Source organism: Asterias amurensis, chromosome 1 (assembly GCF_032118995.1).
Source record: "Asterias amurensis chromosome 1, ASM3211899v1".
Taxonomy (NCBI): domain Eukaryota; kingdom Metazoa; phylum Echinodermata; class Asteroidea; order Forcipulatida; family Asteriidae; genus Asterias; species Asterias amurensis.
Window position 1 is genome coordinate 3,246,291 of NC_092648.1, and position 20,509 is coordinate 3,266,799.

Below are 20,509 nucleotides of genomic sequence, written 5' to 3' on the forward strand. Positions count from 1 at the left end.
ATTAGACCCAGATGGGTGAAGCCTTGTACCATTGTGCCACAGGAATTTCAAAATTGCGTATGGGTGTTCGCTGTCTCTTAAGCCCGTTTCACACGAGCTTTCTAAACCATGGTCTTTGGGAGTGAAATCACATTCCCGTTATATAATCACAAATTTGTGTCGTGTGAAATGAACCCGTGCGATGAAATCACCACGGACCCGCGTAATAAACAACCGGGATCAAGACCTCCTCCAAAAATCGCAACCCTGTTTAGAATCGCCGAGATCACTCGTAAGAAACGACACTTACATTTTTATAACTACTCAAATTTAGCAGGTAACCTGTGACTAAGCAAGTCGTTCCAGACATTATTCAAATCTAAATTTAATTTTATTCAACGCCGCTGCTACCTACAAGTAGTGAAAACAGTGATTGTTTTTATTTTGTGAAAGACTCCAACGACACAGAGCTCATTGCAGAACAAAGGCTCTAATGTACGAAATTTATACGACTAGGGCAACAAATTACAAAACCTAATGTAATATACAAACTATACAGAGACATATGAAACAAAATTGTAAATAATACAAGGCAAGCTTGATAAAGGGCAGGTGGGAGACTGTTCCAGAGAGTGAGGCCAGCATGATGGAAGAAGCTGCAGTCAGGGATAGGGATATGGGAACTTGAAGAAGGGAGGAATCTCATGACCTTAGTCTCAAGGTTTGTACTTACTGCTGGATGATCAGGTCCGAGGGTCTTCTCTCTGATAGCGAGAGCATCATGTAATAAATTACCGGCCTCCTTGTATTTATTCTGATCTCTGTACGGAAACATAAATAATAACATTGAGGGTCTTATTTAGTCTTATTTAGTGAGAACGGTTTAGTGTTTGCTTGTTTCTTACGATGATCTTTAATAATTAAATAATGGTGTTGTGAATATTCATGAGCAACACAAGCAGGGAGACTATTTTTGTAGTAGGCAAGGTGTCACGATTAATCGAGTAATTGAAAAACGGTAGTCGCAACTCGACTAAACAATCAATAGTGGCCATTTTGACAGTAGTCACACTCGTCGCCCAGGCTTAACATTGTGTGAATATTAGTCAACCCACCTGTAGACCAGTGCAAGTATGTTGAGCATCGTGGCCACGTCTGGATGATCGTGACCTGATGTCTTCTCCAGATCCTCCAAGGCTTGCTTGCAGAGTGGCACGGCGACCTCGTAGCGTCCCTGCGACGCATACTGGATGACAAGATTATGTAGAGTGCGTAGTCTGGCTGGGATCTCGTAGCCGCCTGCTGCGGCTGCTGCAGCACCTGGACTGGCCTGCTGCTGCGGGTATTGGTCTGTTGGCAAACAAAACAAAAAGTTGTTCCAATTAAATTAATTTCATCTTACTAGAAACAGGATTTTGAATTACTCTCCTCAGGATGACTGGTCTTGACATTGAAAAATTCACTCTATACAACTAGATACTTTATTGGTATTATAAATTATTATAGCATTTTGGGTAATGAAAACAAAGATGCCTTTTAAGTAAACTTAATTGCTGTAGCTTGCAAGCCTGAGGATACCTGTAAACAAGGTTGCTTGTTATGAGAACTTTCCTCAGCTCCCTGGGGAGTATACTACCCCATGGTGAAGAGAGGCAATTATACAGTAGTAAACCCTATTGCTCAAGAACCAAGTGTCATGACCAGGATTCGAACCCACACTCTAATGACTTAACAACCACGACTTAAATATGATGCTGCTAAACCACTCAGCCAGTCATGACACCATACATGTATACAAATTATGAGTAAGTTTATAAATCTAAATCGTTTCTTAATCCAACCCCCACACAATACTTGTTTGCTCGTGATCAGACGACGGATAAGACAGTCCACCAAATCAATTCCACTGTCTCGGCACCTGCTCTTACAATGTACATGGGAGTCTGCATCTTGCAAGAATTTAGGTCAATTTAATTTAATACACTTTCCCCCAATGCAGCCCGCACCTGCATCTTTACACATGTACTTATAATACATGACGGCACCGTCTTTCCGAGCGTATAGAACGAGATGACGGCATCCTCCGACCGACCGACTAGATTGAGAATTCAGTCCGCTCAAGGTTGCTGTATATTGACTTGCCTAAGGGGGGAGGGATAGGATCCGAAATTACGTATTGTGGAAAGCTTTATGTGTACACGTTGAATTTAACAGTAATCTAATTAGATGATCATTACTGGTTCATGTACAATTCAATCAATGATTCGACCGCAACTGAGGAAAGTTGTTTTGTAATGGCAGGTTTTCTTTACGTAATAATAATAATAATATTACCAGGTCCTTATAAAGCGCTTCATCACACCCCTAGGGGCATATTCAATGCGTTTAGTATTATTTCTTGCAAGGTATAAAGTGGAGCTAAATGTAGGATTTTGGAAGTATGATACCTAAAATCAAATAGTTTATACTTAAATGGTTTACATGTACAAGGTGTTGTAGTTAGCCCAAATTTTCACAGATTTGTTATTTTATGCACATGTTGGGATCATCAAGAGTGAGTACTGGTCTTTGACAACTATCTTAAGTGTCCAGTGCCTTTAATCTGTTCATTGTTAGTTCAGTGCCTTTTCACTATGCCACTAAACAAGGTAACCAAGTAGACTTCGTTATAATCCTTTCAACAAATACTCCAAAACCATTCTTGTTTGAAGTTTCCAGATCTCTTCCATAGCCCAGGTTGCTCACAACATAATCCAACCAGGAAAGGTTAATTGATTTCCTACAGGGCCCCAGAACAAACACATTCAGTTGATCGACACGTTGGTTATAATAATCAGAATCCATGAGCTGAAATGAGATGCGCTTTCTCGGCACTGACTCTAAGGTGAAATCACTGTCTTACAAGATCTTATAGGGATGAATATTTCAATTGTTGAGTTGCTTAACTAGCTCAAAAAAACCAAATCTTTAGGTCGTGTCTGAAATGGAGTACAGCTATGGCCATTGCTAGATTTCCGCGTCATCATGTGTTGATGTATAGGACGTCCTCAGCAACACCTTAAGTCAGAGCCGTAGCCGCCAATTCTGGTCTGACCTTTGTTATCCTTCCAACAAATAATCCAAAACCATTTATGTTTGATTTTCCAGATCTTGTACAAGGGTCCACCTTAGAATCAATAAAGTTGAACTAACCAAACATAATCCATCCAGGAAATGAGGAAAGGTTAATAGAATCCCTGTACAGGTCCCCAGAACAAACACGCTGATCGACACGTTAACCGCACGCTGGTTATAATAATCGGGACCCATGAGCTGAAATGAGATTCACTTCCTCGGCACAGACTTTAATAGTCCTTTCCCACGAAAGCACTTTAGCATGGATCCCTTGCTAAATTACAGCCTGGTTGTAGAACTTTACAAAATGTACCTCGTGTGAAAGGACAACCATTTTTTCTTCTGTCCAAGTTCTCTTGCAAAATCTTGTCAAACATTGCTACATTTTACAACCATGCTAAAATTAAGCGAGGGACCCCAGTTAAATTGCTGTCGTGTGAATAGCACTTTAGATGACATCCCTGTCTTACGAGAAGATCGATCTCGTAGGGATGAATATTTCACTGGTTGAGTTGCCGAGCTTCCCCCTTGGGGAGATTGAGCTGTATTCTCCCCCTAGCGTTCACAGAAAACTGTTGACCATGAAATTTGGGTTAATTAGACCCCAGGAGGAGAAAGACTTAGTGCAGGAATCGGATTTGAGTTTAGAGATTAGGGCCCAATTTCAATGCTCTGCTTACCGCCGTTATTGTATTTTGCGCTTACGATCATCATTCACCATTCGCTGCTTACTGTGCAAGAAGTGCCTAATTTCTGTACCAGCTGTGTAATCAAAACATGCCTACGTAACATGCACACAAGTACACATGCGTGCAAGCAAAAACTCCCTGCTAACCTGTGAAATACGCTTGACACAAGCGCGGTATTCCCTGCTACTGTAAGCGCCTACTCTTTGCTTCCGGTAAGCAAAGGCATGAAATTGGGCCCCCACATTCAACTTGAAATTTGGGTTAATATTTAAATAAATATGGGTTAATCAGAGTCGAATAATCTTATCGAGACAGTACAATAATCGGGAAGAAATTCAGAATCACATTAAACATATATACTAGGAGCAAAATATTTTGTACTTCAAAGCTAATGTAGCAACAATTGTTTTAAACCAAAGGACACAAACAGATGTACAATTGTATTGCCAATAATAAAGGAAAAACAACTGGCAGTGTGGTTTGAAATACAAGTCAAGGCAATTACTGGTGAAGTGCTGAAGATGCTGATGAAACCTTCACTGCCCTAACAGCCGACTAATTACACCTGTCTGGAACATTTGAAATGACTGTCAATTAGGCCAAATAGAAAAATAAAACAGTTTCTCGTACCCAACTGCTTCTTTATACAACAGTCGCCTCGGCCATTAAAAAAATATTGTATAAAATACTTCTGAAAACACAAATTTATCACGGAAGACATTTTTCACTGCCTCTCTTGTTTCAGGAACAGGATGGATGGAAGACAAATATTCTGAAAAATGGCTTGCAGGTCTAGTGGGTCCCCCTTATTCTAGATCTGGAACTTTTCTGTTCAGATGTTACAATTCAGAAGGTTTACAGACTCTGTATCTTTACCTTTAACGTACAATTACCCATAGAGTTGTCGCCGTATCTAGTCAGGGTCAAGGTGGGGTGCCCAGCAGTTAAATATTTGGGTGGGCCATTGAAATAAATTTGCCATGTTCAGGGTGCTTAGACCTATCGTAGTCCGAGAGTCCGCATCAAAGATGGGGGTCAATGCAACGGGTCTACATCAGTTAATGGATCTTGTGGGGAAAACATGTCTTCTAAGTTCTTGGATTTCTAAAAAAACTAAAGGTTCTTTTATCAGGACAAGAAACTGTTGATTTTAAATTGAACTAATACCGGTAAGTTGAAGCAGATGTTGAAAGATGACTCATTATTCATTGAACTTGGGTCATTAAAAAGATCAAGGTTATGCAAAATAGCATTTCTACACAAACTGCAATCGACACAAGACAGAGCTTCAAGGTCATTGCGTATGTCTATCGCTCATCCAAAGGCACTTAACTAATTAAAGGAACACGTTGCCTTGGATCGGACGAGTTGGTCTATTAAAAGCGTTTGAAACCGTTTGTTATGAAATGCATATGGTTAGAAAGATGTTTTAAAAGTAGAATATAATGATCCACACAAGTATCACTCGAAACTGCACGGTTTTCCTTTTACGTCGCGAACCATCACGGTCGGCCATTTATGGGAGTCAAAATTTTGACTCCCATAAATGGCCGACCGTGTTAGTCGACAGGGTAAAAAGAAAACCACGCATATTTTGAGGCATATTTGTGTAGATCATTGTATTCTACTTTTACAATATCTTTCTAACCATATACATTTTACAACAAACGGTTACAGAACGATTTTCAAAGACCAACTCGACCGATCCAAGGCAACGTGTTCCTTTAAAGGATTAGGTCTCATAATTCAAGTGTAGTCCCACATACTTTGCAGGAAATACTGTATGTTACAGCGACAGGAGAGTCACTGAGTGACGGATAGAGGCGCTATAGACGATGTGACCTCTGACGTCACTTGAAATTCCGCCGGGCAAAACCTTTGTATTTTGGCAGCCTGCTAGAAAGTGTATGTAATCTTACCATGACGGGCGTCATTTTGCCCGGCGAAGCATGACGTTTGCAGTGTTTTTTCAACAGAGGGCGGTTTGAATGTAAACATGGGTCACATCGTCTCTAAGAAGACATTATTATTACTACCATCACTTGAGTACATACTTCAGGCATGCAACATTTTAGCCGAGTGTTAGTTGTCAGATGAAAAGCATGTCATATCTTCTAAGACTGTGTATGTAGCATTTGCATGTAAGCTAAGAAAATCCTGCCTCAATTTATTAAGTGGTAACTTGTGATCAAGCACCTCATTGTACCAGACAATATTCAAATCTAACACACAAATGGCTTATTCTCCATCTTACACCTTCAGCGCTCTGTCATCTATGCTAAGGGCCTCGTCATATAAAGCTATTTTTATGTAGGCATCTTAAAGGCAACCACCTACACTTCATTTCAAATACATTATGTAAACACTTCAGTTCCACAAGATCCACACGTAGACGAAGCCATCCTTCAAGAAAATTATGTCAACTGTGAAATGGACTGCTTTTTCCATCCTCAAAGGTTGCTTAGAATTGATGGTTGCCTGTAAATTTGCCTTGTGCGACAGGGCCTTTTTAAGTCAACATTTTCCCATCACTTAGTTTGAGTACAGCTCATACACAGTGAAGCCAAATGACAATAACATGCTGTTTCAACAGGTTTTAAAGAGGGGCTCTCCCAGATGCAGATGCAGTTTTTGTGATGCACTTATTTTCAAATAAATAAATTCTTCATGAAAGTGGGGCAAAAGTCTCTAACCTCTCCTTCAAAAGGATCTAAAATCAACTTATTTAAAACTCTTCCAGAGTGAAACTTGAATCATGACATCAACGGACAACAAAAACAGATGTGGGCTCTGTAAAATGGAGTCACATGTGGAGGGGGGGGATATTACCTTTCCAAGTTTTATAGACAGATTAAATGAGCATACAACAAGCCTCATTTCGACATATCTTAGACACTCTTAGAACTTGCATTTTGTTTTTAAAGTGGCAAAGCAATTTTCCTCTGAAGGTAAGGGGCAGCTCTGTGAGGAAAAAGTCAATTTGTATGTGAACTTTGCGAAGGGCACTACAGCAAAAGCATAGGGTACCATGGCAACTGCTGTGGGTGCCGTGGGTAATGTCGAGGCCTGGACACTTTGTGTATCTGTTTGTTCTAAAGGTATGACCTTTTGAAGAGTATCAAAACAAAGTGGCATTTTACACAAACAAGAGGTTATTTTGTAGAAACTTGTACTTTTCCGAAACGGCCAGACCAAACCAGCTCTTTTCAGAGCCAACACTCCTTCAAAAGAGATTTTACTCATGGTTGTACCCGCAAGTCTACTATTCATACGTATTTATATTTATAGTTACTCTTACTTGTACTTTTGTTTCCATTTTAATGAAGACTCTATTGAAAAATGAGCGGATCACAAAACTGAATTCAACCTTGGAGACCCTCTAAGCCTCCAGTTTAGAAGGCAAAATTTTCAATTAGGGACTCAACTACATGTTTTTTCATGTGACCCCAGGACCCCAAGGGAGATCAGCTCTTCTATACACTGCTGATGGGGCTACCCTGGTTAATAAACAAGACAAAATGCATTGCACATCTATAGTACAATGTGACTGGCTCTGGCTTAAAGACACTGGACATTATTGGTTAATGTCAAAGACCAGTCTTCTCACTTCGTGTATCTCAATATATGCACAAAATAACAAACCTGTAAAAGTTTTGAGCTCAATTCGTCGTCAAAATTGTGAGATAATAATGAAAGAAAAAAACACCCTTGTCACAGGAAGTTGTGTGCTTTCAGATGCTTGATTTCTCAGTATTTCAAAATGTTTCTTTCTCCAGCAGTATCCAGAGAAAATGCTCTCCATATGGTGACATGCAAACCACAAATTGGTCCATAGAGTAACCTTTTGACCTTTCCGTTGCTGTGCCAAATCATGGTAAATGCCATGAGAAATTCTAGATTTCGACTTGCTAATTGCAATGCTTACAAGCCAAAATCACAGTATGATCTAAATGCAGAAATCATTTAGTCTGACATTTCGACAATAGCATAGTCTTTTCCCAAAGACCCAAACTAAATTTGTAGTGTGATTTTTATATACCACATTTTTGGACAAGCAACACCAAGACGAATTTCACTGTACAAATATTTGTTTTTTTACAAGTGACAATAAATCATTATTCTATTCTATTCTACATACATCAAAATCTTTAATCCATAACGCACAATATAAATGCTGTTGTTATTATTACATTATGTAGGCCTGACAAGAAAGGAAACACATGCTGTGAAGGAGTGGTTGAACCATAGCTCTCCGTCCGCCGCGCATTAAGTCAACATGTCTTGCAAACAAATCATTCAGCAGCCAAACTTGAATAACTTAAGTACAACCGCTGAAGAAAAAAAAAACTCATTCAGTCTGACTGCACGTCCGCTTCAGGACTCTCCAGGAAAAAAATGCTAATGCACTCCTTGCAGAGATGGGTTTCCTCTCTGTGCGTTATTACAATCAGTCTGAGTCATGGCTTAAATGTCACCCTAACGAAAACAGCCCCCCCCCCCCTACTCCCCTTAAAGGCACTACATGTACCTTCGATTTCAACAAACTCTTTCTAAGTTAGAATTTATCTTAGGACTTAGGACGAGTTCAGTTCCGTATCCATAGATGTTAGGACACATTGAACCCATCCTACATGTACATCATGTCAGTTCGGACGAGTTACTTGTCCTAACTAGAAATAGGATTAACCCTAGGGTTTCGTAAAATCGGCTGCTGGACACTTATTACTCAAAATTATTGAAAGCATAAAGACTTACTTGGTACTTGGCAATGGGGAGTTGTGATACAACATTGTGAGAAACAAGACTCCCTCTGAAGTAGCAAAGTTTTTGAGAAAGAGGTAATTTCTCACTCAAATATTTGAATCTGATAAGAGACTTAAAGGCAGTGGACACTAGTGGTAATTACTCAAGATAATTATTAGCATAAAACCTTACTTGGTAACGAGTAATGGGGAGCTGTTGATGGTATAAAACATGGTGAGAAACAGCTCCCTCTGAAGTGACATAGTTTTCACAAAGAAGTAATTTTCCACGAATTTGATTTTGAGACCTCAGGTTTAGAATTTGAGGTCTCGAAATCAACCATCTAAATGCACACAACTTCGTGTGACAAGGGTGTTTTTTCTTTCATTATTATCTCGCAACTTCGACGACCAATTGCGCTCAAATTTTCACAGGTGTGTTATTTTATGCATTACTGTATGTTGAGATACACCAACTGAGAAGACTGGTCTTTGACAAATTACCAATAGTGTCCAGTGTCTTTAAGGCCTGAAGCCCTTTTTAGGGATATGAAAGCACACAAATTCTGTTCAACAAGGGTGTTTTTTCTTTCATTGGGCCCATTATCTTGCAACTTTGATGACGAATGGAGCCCAAATTATCACAGAGTTGTTATTTTATGCATATCAGTTAGGATACACCAAGTGATAATACTGGTCGGTGACAATTACCAATAGTGTCCATTGCCTTTAACCGAAAGAGTCCTCTCTCTGTCAGCCAGTGTGTTATTAAGATTCGACCCTTTTAGATTGCAATCTTGGGAATCGTGCCGATGGTTCTTATACATAAAGCTCTTGACATTTATGCATCCCTCCGCCGCCGCATGGCATTAAAATAAAATCAATTGTCAGTTTTTTGTTTCATTCCTCCTGGGTGAATTTATATTAAATGGGTGAGCGTTATTTTTGGAGAAGGAGAGGCGTTGAAAAAAGCAGGATTGAGAGTCATTGCTGTCTAAAACTAGGATTGAAATTTCAGAAGGCAAATGTTTGCAATGTATGTTACAGGCAAAGGTGTCGATTTCACAAAGAGTTAGGACACGTCTTATCTCGAGTTAGGACAAGTAACTCGTCTTAACTTAGGATTAATCTTAAGGTCTGCATGCTACAGTGCAGGGTTGGGACTTGTCCCAAGTCCTAAGATTAGTCTTAAGTTAGGAAGAGTTCTGTGAAATCGACGGCTGGACACCTTCAGTAATTGTCAAAGACCAGTGTTCTCACTTGGTTTGGTGTTTCCAAACCAATGCATAAAATAACAAATCTGCAAACATTTTTACTCCATTGGTCATCGCAGTTGCAAGAGAATAAAGAAAAAAGAAAAGAAAAAAAACATTTGGTTGTACAATTGTGTGTTCTGCAAGAGCAAATCTATCCACAGGCTTCGGCACGACACAACTTCACAGCTACTGTGGAATTCTTGTCTCTGCCAGGCCTGTTCTATTTCCTCCCACTAATGGAACAGCCTTACCGCCCCTACAGGCGATGAAACGTTAAACAGCGGTTTTGTCTTTCAAAAAGGCTCTTTAAAAAAAAATCTCAAACCTCAAAGCTGGCCGTCATTGCCTGGATGATGATTTTTTTTTTTTCCTTTTCTTTAACATGTGTATTTCACGGCCACTTACCAATTATACTTTCAATTTGGTGTTCTAGAAATCATGATTAAACTCACGCTTGACCGATATACAGTACGTAGCTATAGGCTTCCCCACCCTAATTTTTCATAATTACTCACATTAGACACAAATTCTTTGGGAAAAAAAATAGTTAATGGCAGAGCGTTTCCATTCAATCAAAGCCTGTCTCAAAGGCCATTAACTAATGTCAGACCATTAATTATTTTTTGCAATAGGGTCCTTATGGTTGGTTAATAGTTGGCAACAGCTAATTGTATTTTCTCATACATTTTCTTTCCTAGACCTAGTCCAAATAAATTGACAAATACTGAAGTAGTTTGGTACAGTGGGGTGTCATGGCCGAGCGGTTTAGAGCATCGAATTCAAGTTCTGGTCATCTGAGTGTGGGTTCGAATCCCGGTCATGACACTTGTGTCCTTGAGCAAGATGCTTTACTATAATTATTTCTCTTCACCCAGGGGTATAAATGGGTACCTGCGAGGGTAGAGGGTTGATATTGTGTTTGAAAAGGCCTTTGTTGCACCACTGCAGCTTGGGGCTGTGTACTCCCGAAAGATTAAAGGAATGTTATTGGCCCAAAAACCAATGTGCTAATGTAAAGCGCATTGATACATGCACATTATTGTAAAATGGGCGACATAATGTAAGAATTAGTGATTATTATTAATATTATTATTTATAGTTACCTTCTGGTTGCTGTTGATCATCATCATCTTCAGGGAAGCCCAAGTCTAGTGGCTCTGCTGTTTCTTCACTCTGTGTAACATCAATAAAGTAATCATCAATACTCTGGGATTGCTACAGGTTGATATTATTTAAACTATTGACGTATTGGAACAACTGTTTGTCTGCTTACTAAATGCATACTCTGTCCTAATAATGTTTGAAGATGACAACAGAACTTTGAGAAGAGGAATAACAATGTTACCAAGGTATAACAAACTGATTGTTGCACGCTGTGATTGGGGTCCATGGGTTTTGTACACAGTCGGGGGGCAAATGGCACCCCTCAGCTTCGCCTCGGGTGCCATGTAACGGGTGCCATGAAACACCATGGACCCCTCATCATTTTCCCCCTCGGGTGTACACAAAACACCATGGACCCCGCCACATTTTCCCCCTCGGGTGTACACAAAACACCATGGACCCCGCCACAACGTGCAACAATTGTATACTGTACATGTAGGGCAATAATTTGCGACAAAATCAAATCAAACCACACAACTTGCAACTCACATCAGGTGTTCTGTCCTCATCGTACTTCTTGATGGAGTTCATGTACTCCAGATGTTTGTACTTCTCCTCCAGCTCAGCGAGGTTTTGCTCGCTGGTCTGAAGCTTCTGTTGGGTGGCCGCCAGCTCGTCACGAAGCCAGGCGTTCTCCTGAACGAGCCTCCGTACCTGCGCTCTCAGCTTCTGCTTCTCAGCTTCCACCATGTTCAGATGGTGACCGAGGGCCATCATCACCTGTACACACACAGACACAAAGTACCAATTAGTGTTATGCAACACCAATCGTCTTAAGGCCCAGTCACACTGCAGCCTTAACAAACACGATAACGATCACGACGCAAAGAGAACATATTCTGTTAGTTGAATGAGCGTTTGCGTATTATGCGTGGATCAATTCAACCAATAGAATGCCTTCTCTTTGCGTCGTGATCGTTTTCATTATCGCCGCAGTTTGACTCAGCATTTTTAGTCATAAATACTAAGGGTGCTAACACACATCGGTGTATGGGTAAAAACCAAAATGAACATAAATTTATCTTGTTAACCGCTACTTTGGCTTTAATCCATCAATTGCATGCACTTGTCGTTATTTTTCATGGAAGTAATGGAAATAAATGTGTAGCCTATCTGAATTGACATGATGTGTACAGTATGCATCAGAATAGATGCATGTTGTACGCTACGCATTAACGTCAACGAGTTTATATGCAGAGGTCGATACTTGATTGGAAGCCATCCACCGTGTACAATGTAGGGCCGAGTAACTTGGCCTGTGAGCTACAAATTAAATAAGACAGCCAAACCCTTCAAATAGATATTCCCCTGTGTTGGGCCCTATAAGACAGCCAAACCCTTCAAATAGATATTCCCCTGTGTTGGGCCCTATAAGACAGCCAAACCCTTCAAATAGATATTCCCCTGTGTTGGGCCTCGACGGTGATTTATAACATTATATGATCTTAAACATTGCCCACCTTCATGCATATGTAGGACTAGTTAGCTCAGTTGGAAGAGCACTCGTGCGGCAATCGGGAGGTGGCAGGTTCAGGGGTTGATTTCACAAAGAATTAGGACTAGTCCTGATATAGGACTTGTCCTAGGAGATATTAAAAACGCATGGCTAGTCCTAAGTTAAGATAAGACTACGTCTTTTAAACTCTTTGTGAAAATCTACTAAAGAGGATTTTTAATTTGTAAAGTACTGATGTGCTGATTTTTATAATGGTATCAACTCATTTAAAATCTCCCATACTTTCAATCTTGTGTAGAGTTGTGTTTAGTTTCTCATGTTTCAGACAAGTACATGTTGTAGGTGCAAATTATAGGCCTAATGGAATTTATCAATTTACAAAATCACAAAACAGAGTATGCTTTATGAATATTACATGGTAAAGAAAGAGCCACACAGACAGATAATAAGTATTGCGTTGAGATTTCCTTTGTTGTGTGTCCTTCAAAATAGAGCTAATCAATATTGCATTACTGTGTTTTTAAAAGTGTACTGTTGTATGTATTGTGTGACTGCTGTATGATTGGGACACTTTAAAGCACTGTATACATTCTACTCCGCACGAAAAATGACCACAGCATGCAAAACAACCAACTGAACTCCAAGAAACCAAACAAGACAAAGAGGGAGACAACCAGAAGATGGAGAGATGAACTAAGTACACCCTGGGCATTGCTTGGCAACAGACAGCGCAGGATAGAGTGAAATGGAGAATTGGTGAAGAGGCTTTAATAATATCGAAGTCTTAAATAGCGCACGTATGTATCTACCAAACAAGGTACTCAAGGTGCTGAGTATAATACAAACTTTCAGAAAGATAGGTAATTGCAGTGATGAATTTTGAGACCCAATTATTTAGCACCTTATAATGGTTTACAAGGTGCTACGGCGCATACAGCAGCCACAGCCAGGAACACCGGGGCGAACCCCTTCTCTTTTTGAAAAGTGCACTGGGTTCTTTTAACATGCGTTACACAACACATGGGACCAACGGCTTCACGTCCCATCCGAAGGACGTAGCAATGGTGCAAGGTGTCTTGCTTAAGGACACAAGTGTCACGGCTTTCCTCCTGCAGTGCAGCTAGACAGATACAGTTTTACAAATTTGCTGACTAAAGAACCGCAAATGTACACAGCTAATGCCATGTAAATGTAATGTTGTACACAGACAATAAACAGCATGGTTTTTGTTCCATGGTATTATTGTTCACTACTTTTAGCAGATGTCCCCAAAACGTGGCTGACAACAATTATTTTCAGTCTCCTCCCAATTTTCCAGCAAATGAGTCTCTATAATGGACAATTAGCATAATTGAAGCCACAGAAAGAAACACACAAAAAAAAAACCAGGAAAACTCAGTCATAATTCAAAATAGGGAATGCATTTTGAGGAAAAATAATTTCAACTAACAAATTGCCCATGTCAGCTTTCAGAGAAAGATTGACAAGAATTTAACAATCAATTTACATTGGTTTTAATTCTTTGAAGGCCACAGCAGAAATGCCATTCAAACTAAAAGCCTAGATGTAAATAGTGTAAGTACTCATGTAAAGCATGTAAAATAAGCACTGTGCCACAGTATAAAGAGAGCTCAAAAAATATTATCATTCTTATTATAAATGTTTAGTATTTTGTGTTTAAATTTGCATCGGGGATAAAGAATATTAATTTTGTTTTTTACCCATACACCGATGTGTGTTAGCACTGTATACAATTGCTAGGGTCGTGGGTTCGAATCCCACCCGAGTAATATGCCTGTGATATTTTTTCACAGGACTCGGGAAAGTACTGAGTATACAGTGCTAACACACATCGGTGTATGGGTAAAAACCAAAATTAACATTTTGTGTTTGTTTAAAATGTGCATTGCAGACTTCTGCAGCAAATAAGTCCAAGTAGGAATGGAATTTATTGATTTCTGAGAATAAATAATTATAAAAAGCGGCAGATGTGCCTACATGTGGTAACCTCGGTGCCTAGTAAAGTGTTCACAATCCTCAATATATGCATCCCTTGCCCTCGATGTCTAAATTCCACTGATGAAATAACAAACACAGCCAGACAACTGTGCAATACTCCGATTAAAACAAACAAACAAAAAATTAAAGGTAACTTTTGCACTGTTAACATTTGTACATTTTGCTATTTTACCATTTTTTGTCTTGCTTTCCTTAAATAGGGCCTATTAGATGTCATTGGTGTGCAAACTAATTTTCTTTTTTCTTTTTTTACTTTTACAGTTTGTGAATAGAATAACCTTTAAAGATTTTATAAAAATACTTGATACATTGTCAGAGCAAATCAACTTTGGCTTTAAGATGATGTACAAATAATAATCAACTATCCAGGAAAATGTCAAGGGGCACCAAGGCGAACACCAGGGGGCCTCCAATGCCCCTAGTGACATGTTCGCCCTTGTATCACCCTAATAGTGGTGCTCAACCAAGACCTCAAGACAGTAGGCAAGCGTCTACAAAGCACAGCTGGGTTAGACTACCTAAGACTTCTAGTCCAAGGAGGAATACAAGAAACTGACTGGAAGAATAGTCCAAACGGCAGAAGCGGAACTGACAATGACAGCTACGCGATAACTGCTACATGTGCACACACACATATCAAGAGCAAAGAGCCACCGTAATGTGTCCAGTTGGATGAGCTCATACATTACAAATTACAATACAAAGCCTCACACTGCGTATGACTAGATGACTACATGACTCAAGCACAGTCACTTCTTTAAGATTATTATAACCGAACGTTTTCCCTGATTCAGAGGGTACAAACTCATTCAACGTACTTGTATTCAAGTTACAAACCATCACTTTCAAAGATCTTTTTGGTCTATCTCCTGTCAATCTGCAGTCGATTTCACAAAGAGTTGGGACTCGTCTTATCTCCAGTTAGGACGAGTTAACTTAGGATTAATCTTAAGGTCTGCATGCTATAGTGCAGGGGTGGGACTCGTCCTAAGTCCTAAGATTAATCTTAAGTTAGGAAGAGTTTTGTGAAATCGACGGCTGATCTTCTACAATTTTGTTTTCCTGTTCATCCCATGTTATTTTGGCGCTGGAGACTGAATCCCATGTGGGAGTTTGCGGAGTTCCTTTGACAACCTTGAAGGAAATATATCATCTAAACAAACAAACAAACACCCCACCAAACACCCCACCAAACACTCCAACAAACAAACAAACAAACAGATACAATCTGCATAATTCTGCAACGATTATGAAAACTAAAACTAACCTTAGCTTCGCCGAGTCCCAACTCGAGGCTCTCCAGAGACTTCTCAATGATCCCCGTCTTCTCCTCCACCAGGTTAGAGTCTCCATGGTCCTTCTTGACTACCTTGAGGGACTGGTAGAGACTGTTGAGGATGTCATTGTGCTCATTCTTCAGCTGCTCCAGGCCCTTGATCACCTCCTTGGTGCCGTTGCTGATGGCCTCCTGGTTAAGGGTCTGCGTCTGGGTGGTGGACATCTTGGATGCGGGAAGAACTTAGAGATGGTAGATCTGTTGAGAGATTGAGATGGGGAAAACAATGAGAGAAAGTCTCCACAACCCTTACCCTCCTAAATCCAGGGCTCAAAATGGCTATTTTGTTCGAGTATGGATGGGTTTGTTTTGTCCTGTGTTTTAGAGACTTGGCAGAGTGCACTATCAAAAGACCCATCAAATCAAAGAGCAACTGGTCCCCTCTCATTTTTTCAGCTTGTGATACGTCTATTTGTATTGTATCTGGGGGTGTTCACGTAGACAGTGATTCATTTGAAATGTATTGCGTACAAAAATGTGCATTTTACACGCGCCCAACAAGCGATCAAACGTTTTTTTGACAGGCCTGTGTTCATTTTTGGTCAGCAAATGAGCGTTGATTCTAAGAGCTTCCCTTTGATTGGTTAACGACAAGATACGTCGCGCTGCCCATGATACAGAGGCTGATTGAAACACGGGATTTTTCATGTGACTGTGAACATGGCTTGGCATGGTGCACGTTGATAATGAACAGGTACGGTGCAGCATCTGTGCTTCATGTACACTATAAGCAAACTGCGAATATTTATTCAATGGCGTTTGTTTGTTACATGCACACATCTACATTGAGACAATCTCATTCGTAGGCAAAAGAAATTATGTTTCATTTCTAACGTTACTACATTGCACAATGTACAATGTATACTGTGTACAATCAATACAGGTGAAGCATTAACCATTTTTAAACACTTGAACTTTTTTTCAAAAATCTACACAATTGTACAATGAAAATAAGTCATAATTATAGGAAGTATGCTGTCATCACAGAACAGTTTTGCGCAGTGTCCATATTATTCACATTTTATAGGCTAGATGCCAATACCCGAACAAAACGAAAAATGACAACAAACAAGAAAATGTTTGTGTGTTCGGACTGACATCAGTGTGAAAATTGTATAAATTGCTCACACCAACAGCTGTGAACATCTTCTATGTAAACGCATGTATTTGTCTACACAAAATACTGTATTTTATCAATTTATTTTTAGCATTCTCATTACAAAACCCAATCTAGATGTACCCTGACAAACACATAAATTATACAACTGCATGCACGATGCACTTGCTCAATTATCTGTTGAATTCGCGAAGCACGTTCAAGGTTTTGAAATATGTTAATTACACATGCACTACAGCGAATAACACCCGAGCATCTCGCACAAACGGACAATTTCCCACCACAAAAACCCATAGTCAAACACCAGTCGGTCAAGCAGTGGGTAGAGTCCCCTACAATAACCCATCCTACCTGGTCAGTGTTGATATTTACAGCCAATTGTTCATGCACTGGTCACCCCATCCGCAACTACACTCTAAAATCATTACCACTCCCTCATAAATGTGATGCAGGATCTAACAGTGGCTCCGTGCACTGCATGTAAAAAATACAGCATCAACCCACTGCTCTCATGCATACGGCTTCATGATTTTCACCTCCCGAGGTGGAAAAAAATACATCCTTGCAGTTGACGTCATCTGCTCTCTGATTCGTCAGAGAGGATGGCTTCGGGTCTTTTTACTTGGAATATTTATACTTAGTGTCTGTGAGCTCTTCTCTGTATGAGTGTGTGTGTGAATGTGTAGAGGATATTTAATGTCTGTGCATCAGTGAGGACCTCTTAGGGGGCCAGGGTGGAATTTATTAAAATACAATTTGTTTTGACTCTGTGGAATGAATATCTCCTCAGAAAATGCAGTGGTTTTTAACATTTTAATGCAAAACAGTTTGAATGCTATCACAACAAACTTGTGTACAGTTAGTTAAAGGCAGTGGATACTATTGGTAATTACTCAAAATAATTATTAGCATTAAACCTTTCTTGGTAACGAGTAATGGGGAGAGGTTGATAGTATCAAACATTGTGAGAAACGGCTCCCTCTGAAGTAATGTTGTTTTCGAGAAAGAAGTAATTTTCCACGAATTTGATTTTGAGACCTCAAATTTAGAATTTGAGGTCTCGAAATCAAGCATCTGAAAGCACACAACTTTGTTTTTATCAAGGGTGTTTTTTCTTTCGTTATTATTTCGCACTTTCGATGACCGATTTGAGCTCAAATTTTCACAGGTTTGTTAAAAGCATATGTTGAGATACACCAACTGTTTAGGCTAGTCTTTGACAATTACCATTAGTGTCCATTGTCTTTAATTACATTAATAACAATTTAATAAGATCATTGTCAGACCTACATAATCTAATATGAATTGTACAATTATGTTTGTATAATTGTATAGTCTTGGTAGGATCTCTTCTTGATAAAAAAAAAACTTGACGACATAAACAGATTGATGATTAAATCGCAAACACGCTTATTCGTTTTAACTTTTTCCGTTCAAAGACTTCTCTTCAACCAACTGTCTTCTCTTTCATATGTTCATGTGCACCTCTCTTTATTTTATTCAAATTTTTGATATATTTGATATCTAATATTATTACTTATAAAAAGCAATCTCGCTTTGCAAGTCAGCTTGTGCATGCAGTGAATTAATTTTCATGTCACTACAGTATCTCCAACCAGGCAATTCCATTCAATGTTATAAATTAGTATTCGTAGTACATGTATGACGCAACTCATGTACGTAACTTATAAATAAATTAAAGGTATGACTGCATCATTTACAGTCATGAATTAAATGTAATGGACCCTTCCCATGAAATACGCTAATTACATTCACGCATGCGTACAGACCCTGTTGGTTGGCAAACACCATAGAGTTGTGGACTAAGCAGACGCGCAATCGCGTGTGCGTCATGCACCCATTAGCCATGTACAAAACAACGCGATGTTCCCTCATTTTGCCAACTAAAACGTTAGTGCGCACGCGCTATGTGCAATTTACATGGGAAGGGTCTATTCCAAGACTAACAAATAAATAACTTTAAAACCTAACTTAGCCAGTATATAGGCCTACTGCAAGTATCCTGGAATAAACTGTTTAGTGGATCTATAACCTAACGCAATTTTTTTGGAGATGAATTCATTTTCCATTAAATAATGAAAGTGAAAGTGAAAGTTGAGCAAAAAAATACAAGTCTTTCACTTTCAGAGTGAATTTGAAACATAGCTAACTTTAAAAATTTGAGGAATTTTAGCACCAGTAAAATTTAATGCTAATTGATTGGATAACATCAAAATTCAGATTTTAGATTTTGACAACAAATGCTTGATGAATTTGAATGAATTTCAATTCACAACACCTACATTGTAGGCCTTAAAATTAAATTAGAAACGGACCATCCAAAACTAAGACAAGACTTCAATTAATTTGAAATAAAAAATAAAAACCTACCCATTTTGTTTCAGTTCAATTAGAAACGGACAATCCAACGATTAGACAAGACTTCAATAAACTTGATAAAAAGTGAACAATTAAAAAGATTTTTTTATAAAATTCTCTAAACTCCAGACTGTGAGAGAGTCTCCAAAAGGTGACTGTGGCGGCTAGTTTACAGACGTCTGAACACATCATCACTGCTAGCCTTTAGTCAAGGCGCACGCAGCACCCCCACATGTTATGCTCGCGCTTGTCTTTTTTCATGCATGATATCTGGGGGTGCCGCCTTGATTAAAGGCTACATCACTGCCTGCCGGAGGCACTGTCTGTCCGAGTACAAACATGATGCAATATGCAATGACTGCAGCCACTGGACTTAGACATTGAGTTTGACAGGCAATGCACGTAAAATGTAAGACACAAGAAGAGAGATGTTGTTTTGATCCACAAAAAAACATGGACTCCCTGTACTGTGTAAATCCTCATTAACATCAAGACTGCAGGGCTTGTACATGTAGTACTGTAGCTCAAAATATTTACTGCATGTGTACAATTACTTATTCAATGAAATTCCAATGAGCTTCTGATAACTGTTTGATCGTGTACTGTGAAGTGGACCTGGTTTATGATTGACTTATCAACAGTACACTGTATTGTTTTAACACACAACAGGACAACAGGACATGAGGGATCGTAAAGTTCTTGTAAGAATCCTCCCCTTCCCCTTCCTTTCCCCTTAGGCCCATTATTTCTTCGGCATCGGAGACCCAAGTCATTGCCTTGAGGAGTGTCTTTTGAAATGTCTATAAATTTAGATTTATTAACAGACTTTGGAGCACTAAATGTACATAGGTGGCAGCAGACTTGCCAGGTAAATTTCCATTGTTTACGTATACATATTCTAAGCATGCTCACATTTCCAGAAAACCATAGTATTAGCGTGAGGGGTGTCCGTGTGTCTTTCGACAGCCAGTTCTTAAATTTCCAGCAAATTTTTACACCCTTTTACCTTGCAGAGAACAATTGATTACCTGTTCAGTCTGCTGCCACCCATTGTCCCAAAACATGCTCCCATTGCCTACATGGAGACTGAGCCCCTGTCTTTATCCGCAAGGGTAAAGACAGGTACCTGCTACTCAGATCCAGTGATTCCATTGGACACAATGATATCATTGGATAAATGCAGTGACTAAAAGCTACCGTATCTGGGTTTGTTTTGATTGGTCTGAGGTCACCTTGGACGACCAATCAAATCACAGAT

At 39.4% G+C, this 20,509-nt stretch overlaps 1 protein-coding gene across 16 annotated transcripts in view; it reads right to left on the bottom strand.

Moving 5' to 3' along the window:
• The window catches only part of LOC139942481 (kinesin light chain-like), a 64,930-nt gene that overhangs the window by 41,375 nt on the left and 3,046 nt on the right, over positions 1-20,509 (bottom strand). For 15 of the 16 annotated variants that reach the window (XR_011786689.1, XR_011786691.1, XM_071939305.1 and 12 more), the window contains exons 2-6: positions 15,687-15,953; positions 11,434-11,664; positions 10,884-10,953; positions 1,095-1,329; positions 713-800 (exon numbers count right to left, since the gene is read on the bottom strand). Coding sequence is in view for 14 of the 16 variants with exons in the window: in XM_071939305.1 (XP_071795406.1) it covers positions 713-800; positions 1,095-1,329; positions 10,884-10,953; positions 11,434-11,664; positions 15,687-15,920 (858 nt within the window). In the remaining 2 variants the exon portion in view is untranslated. Of the gene's footprint in view, positions 1-712; positions 801-1,094; positions 1,330-10,883; positions 10,954-11,433; positions 11,665-15,686; positions 15,954-17,223; positions 17,343-20,509 lie in introns of those variants that run through there. The other variant, XM_071939297.1, reaches the window with a different exon arrangement.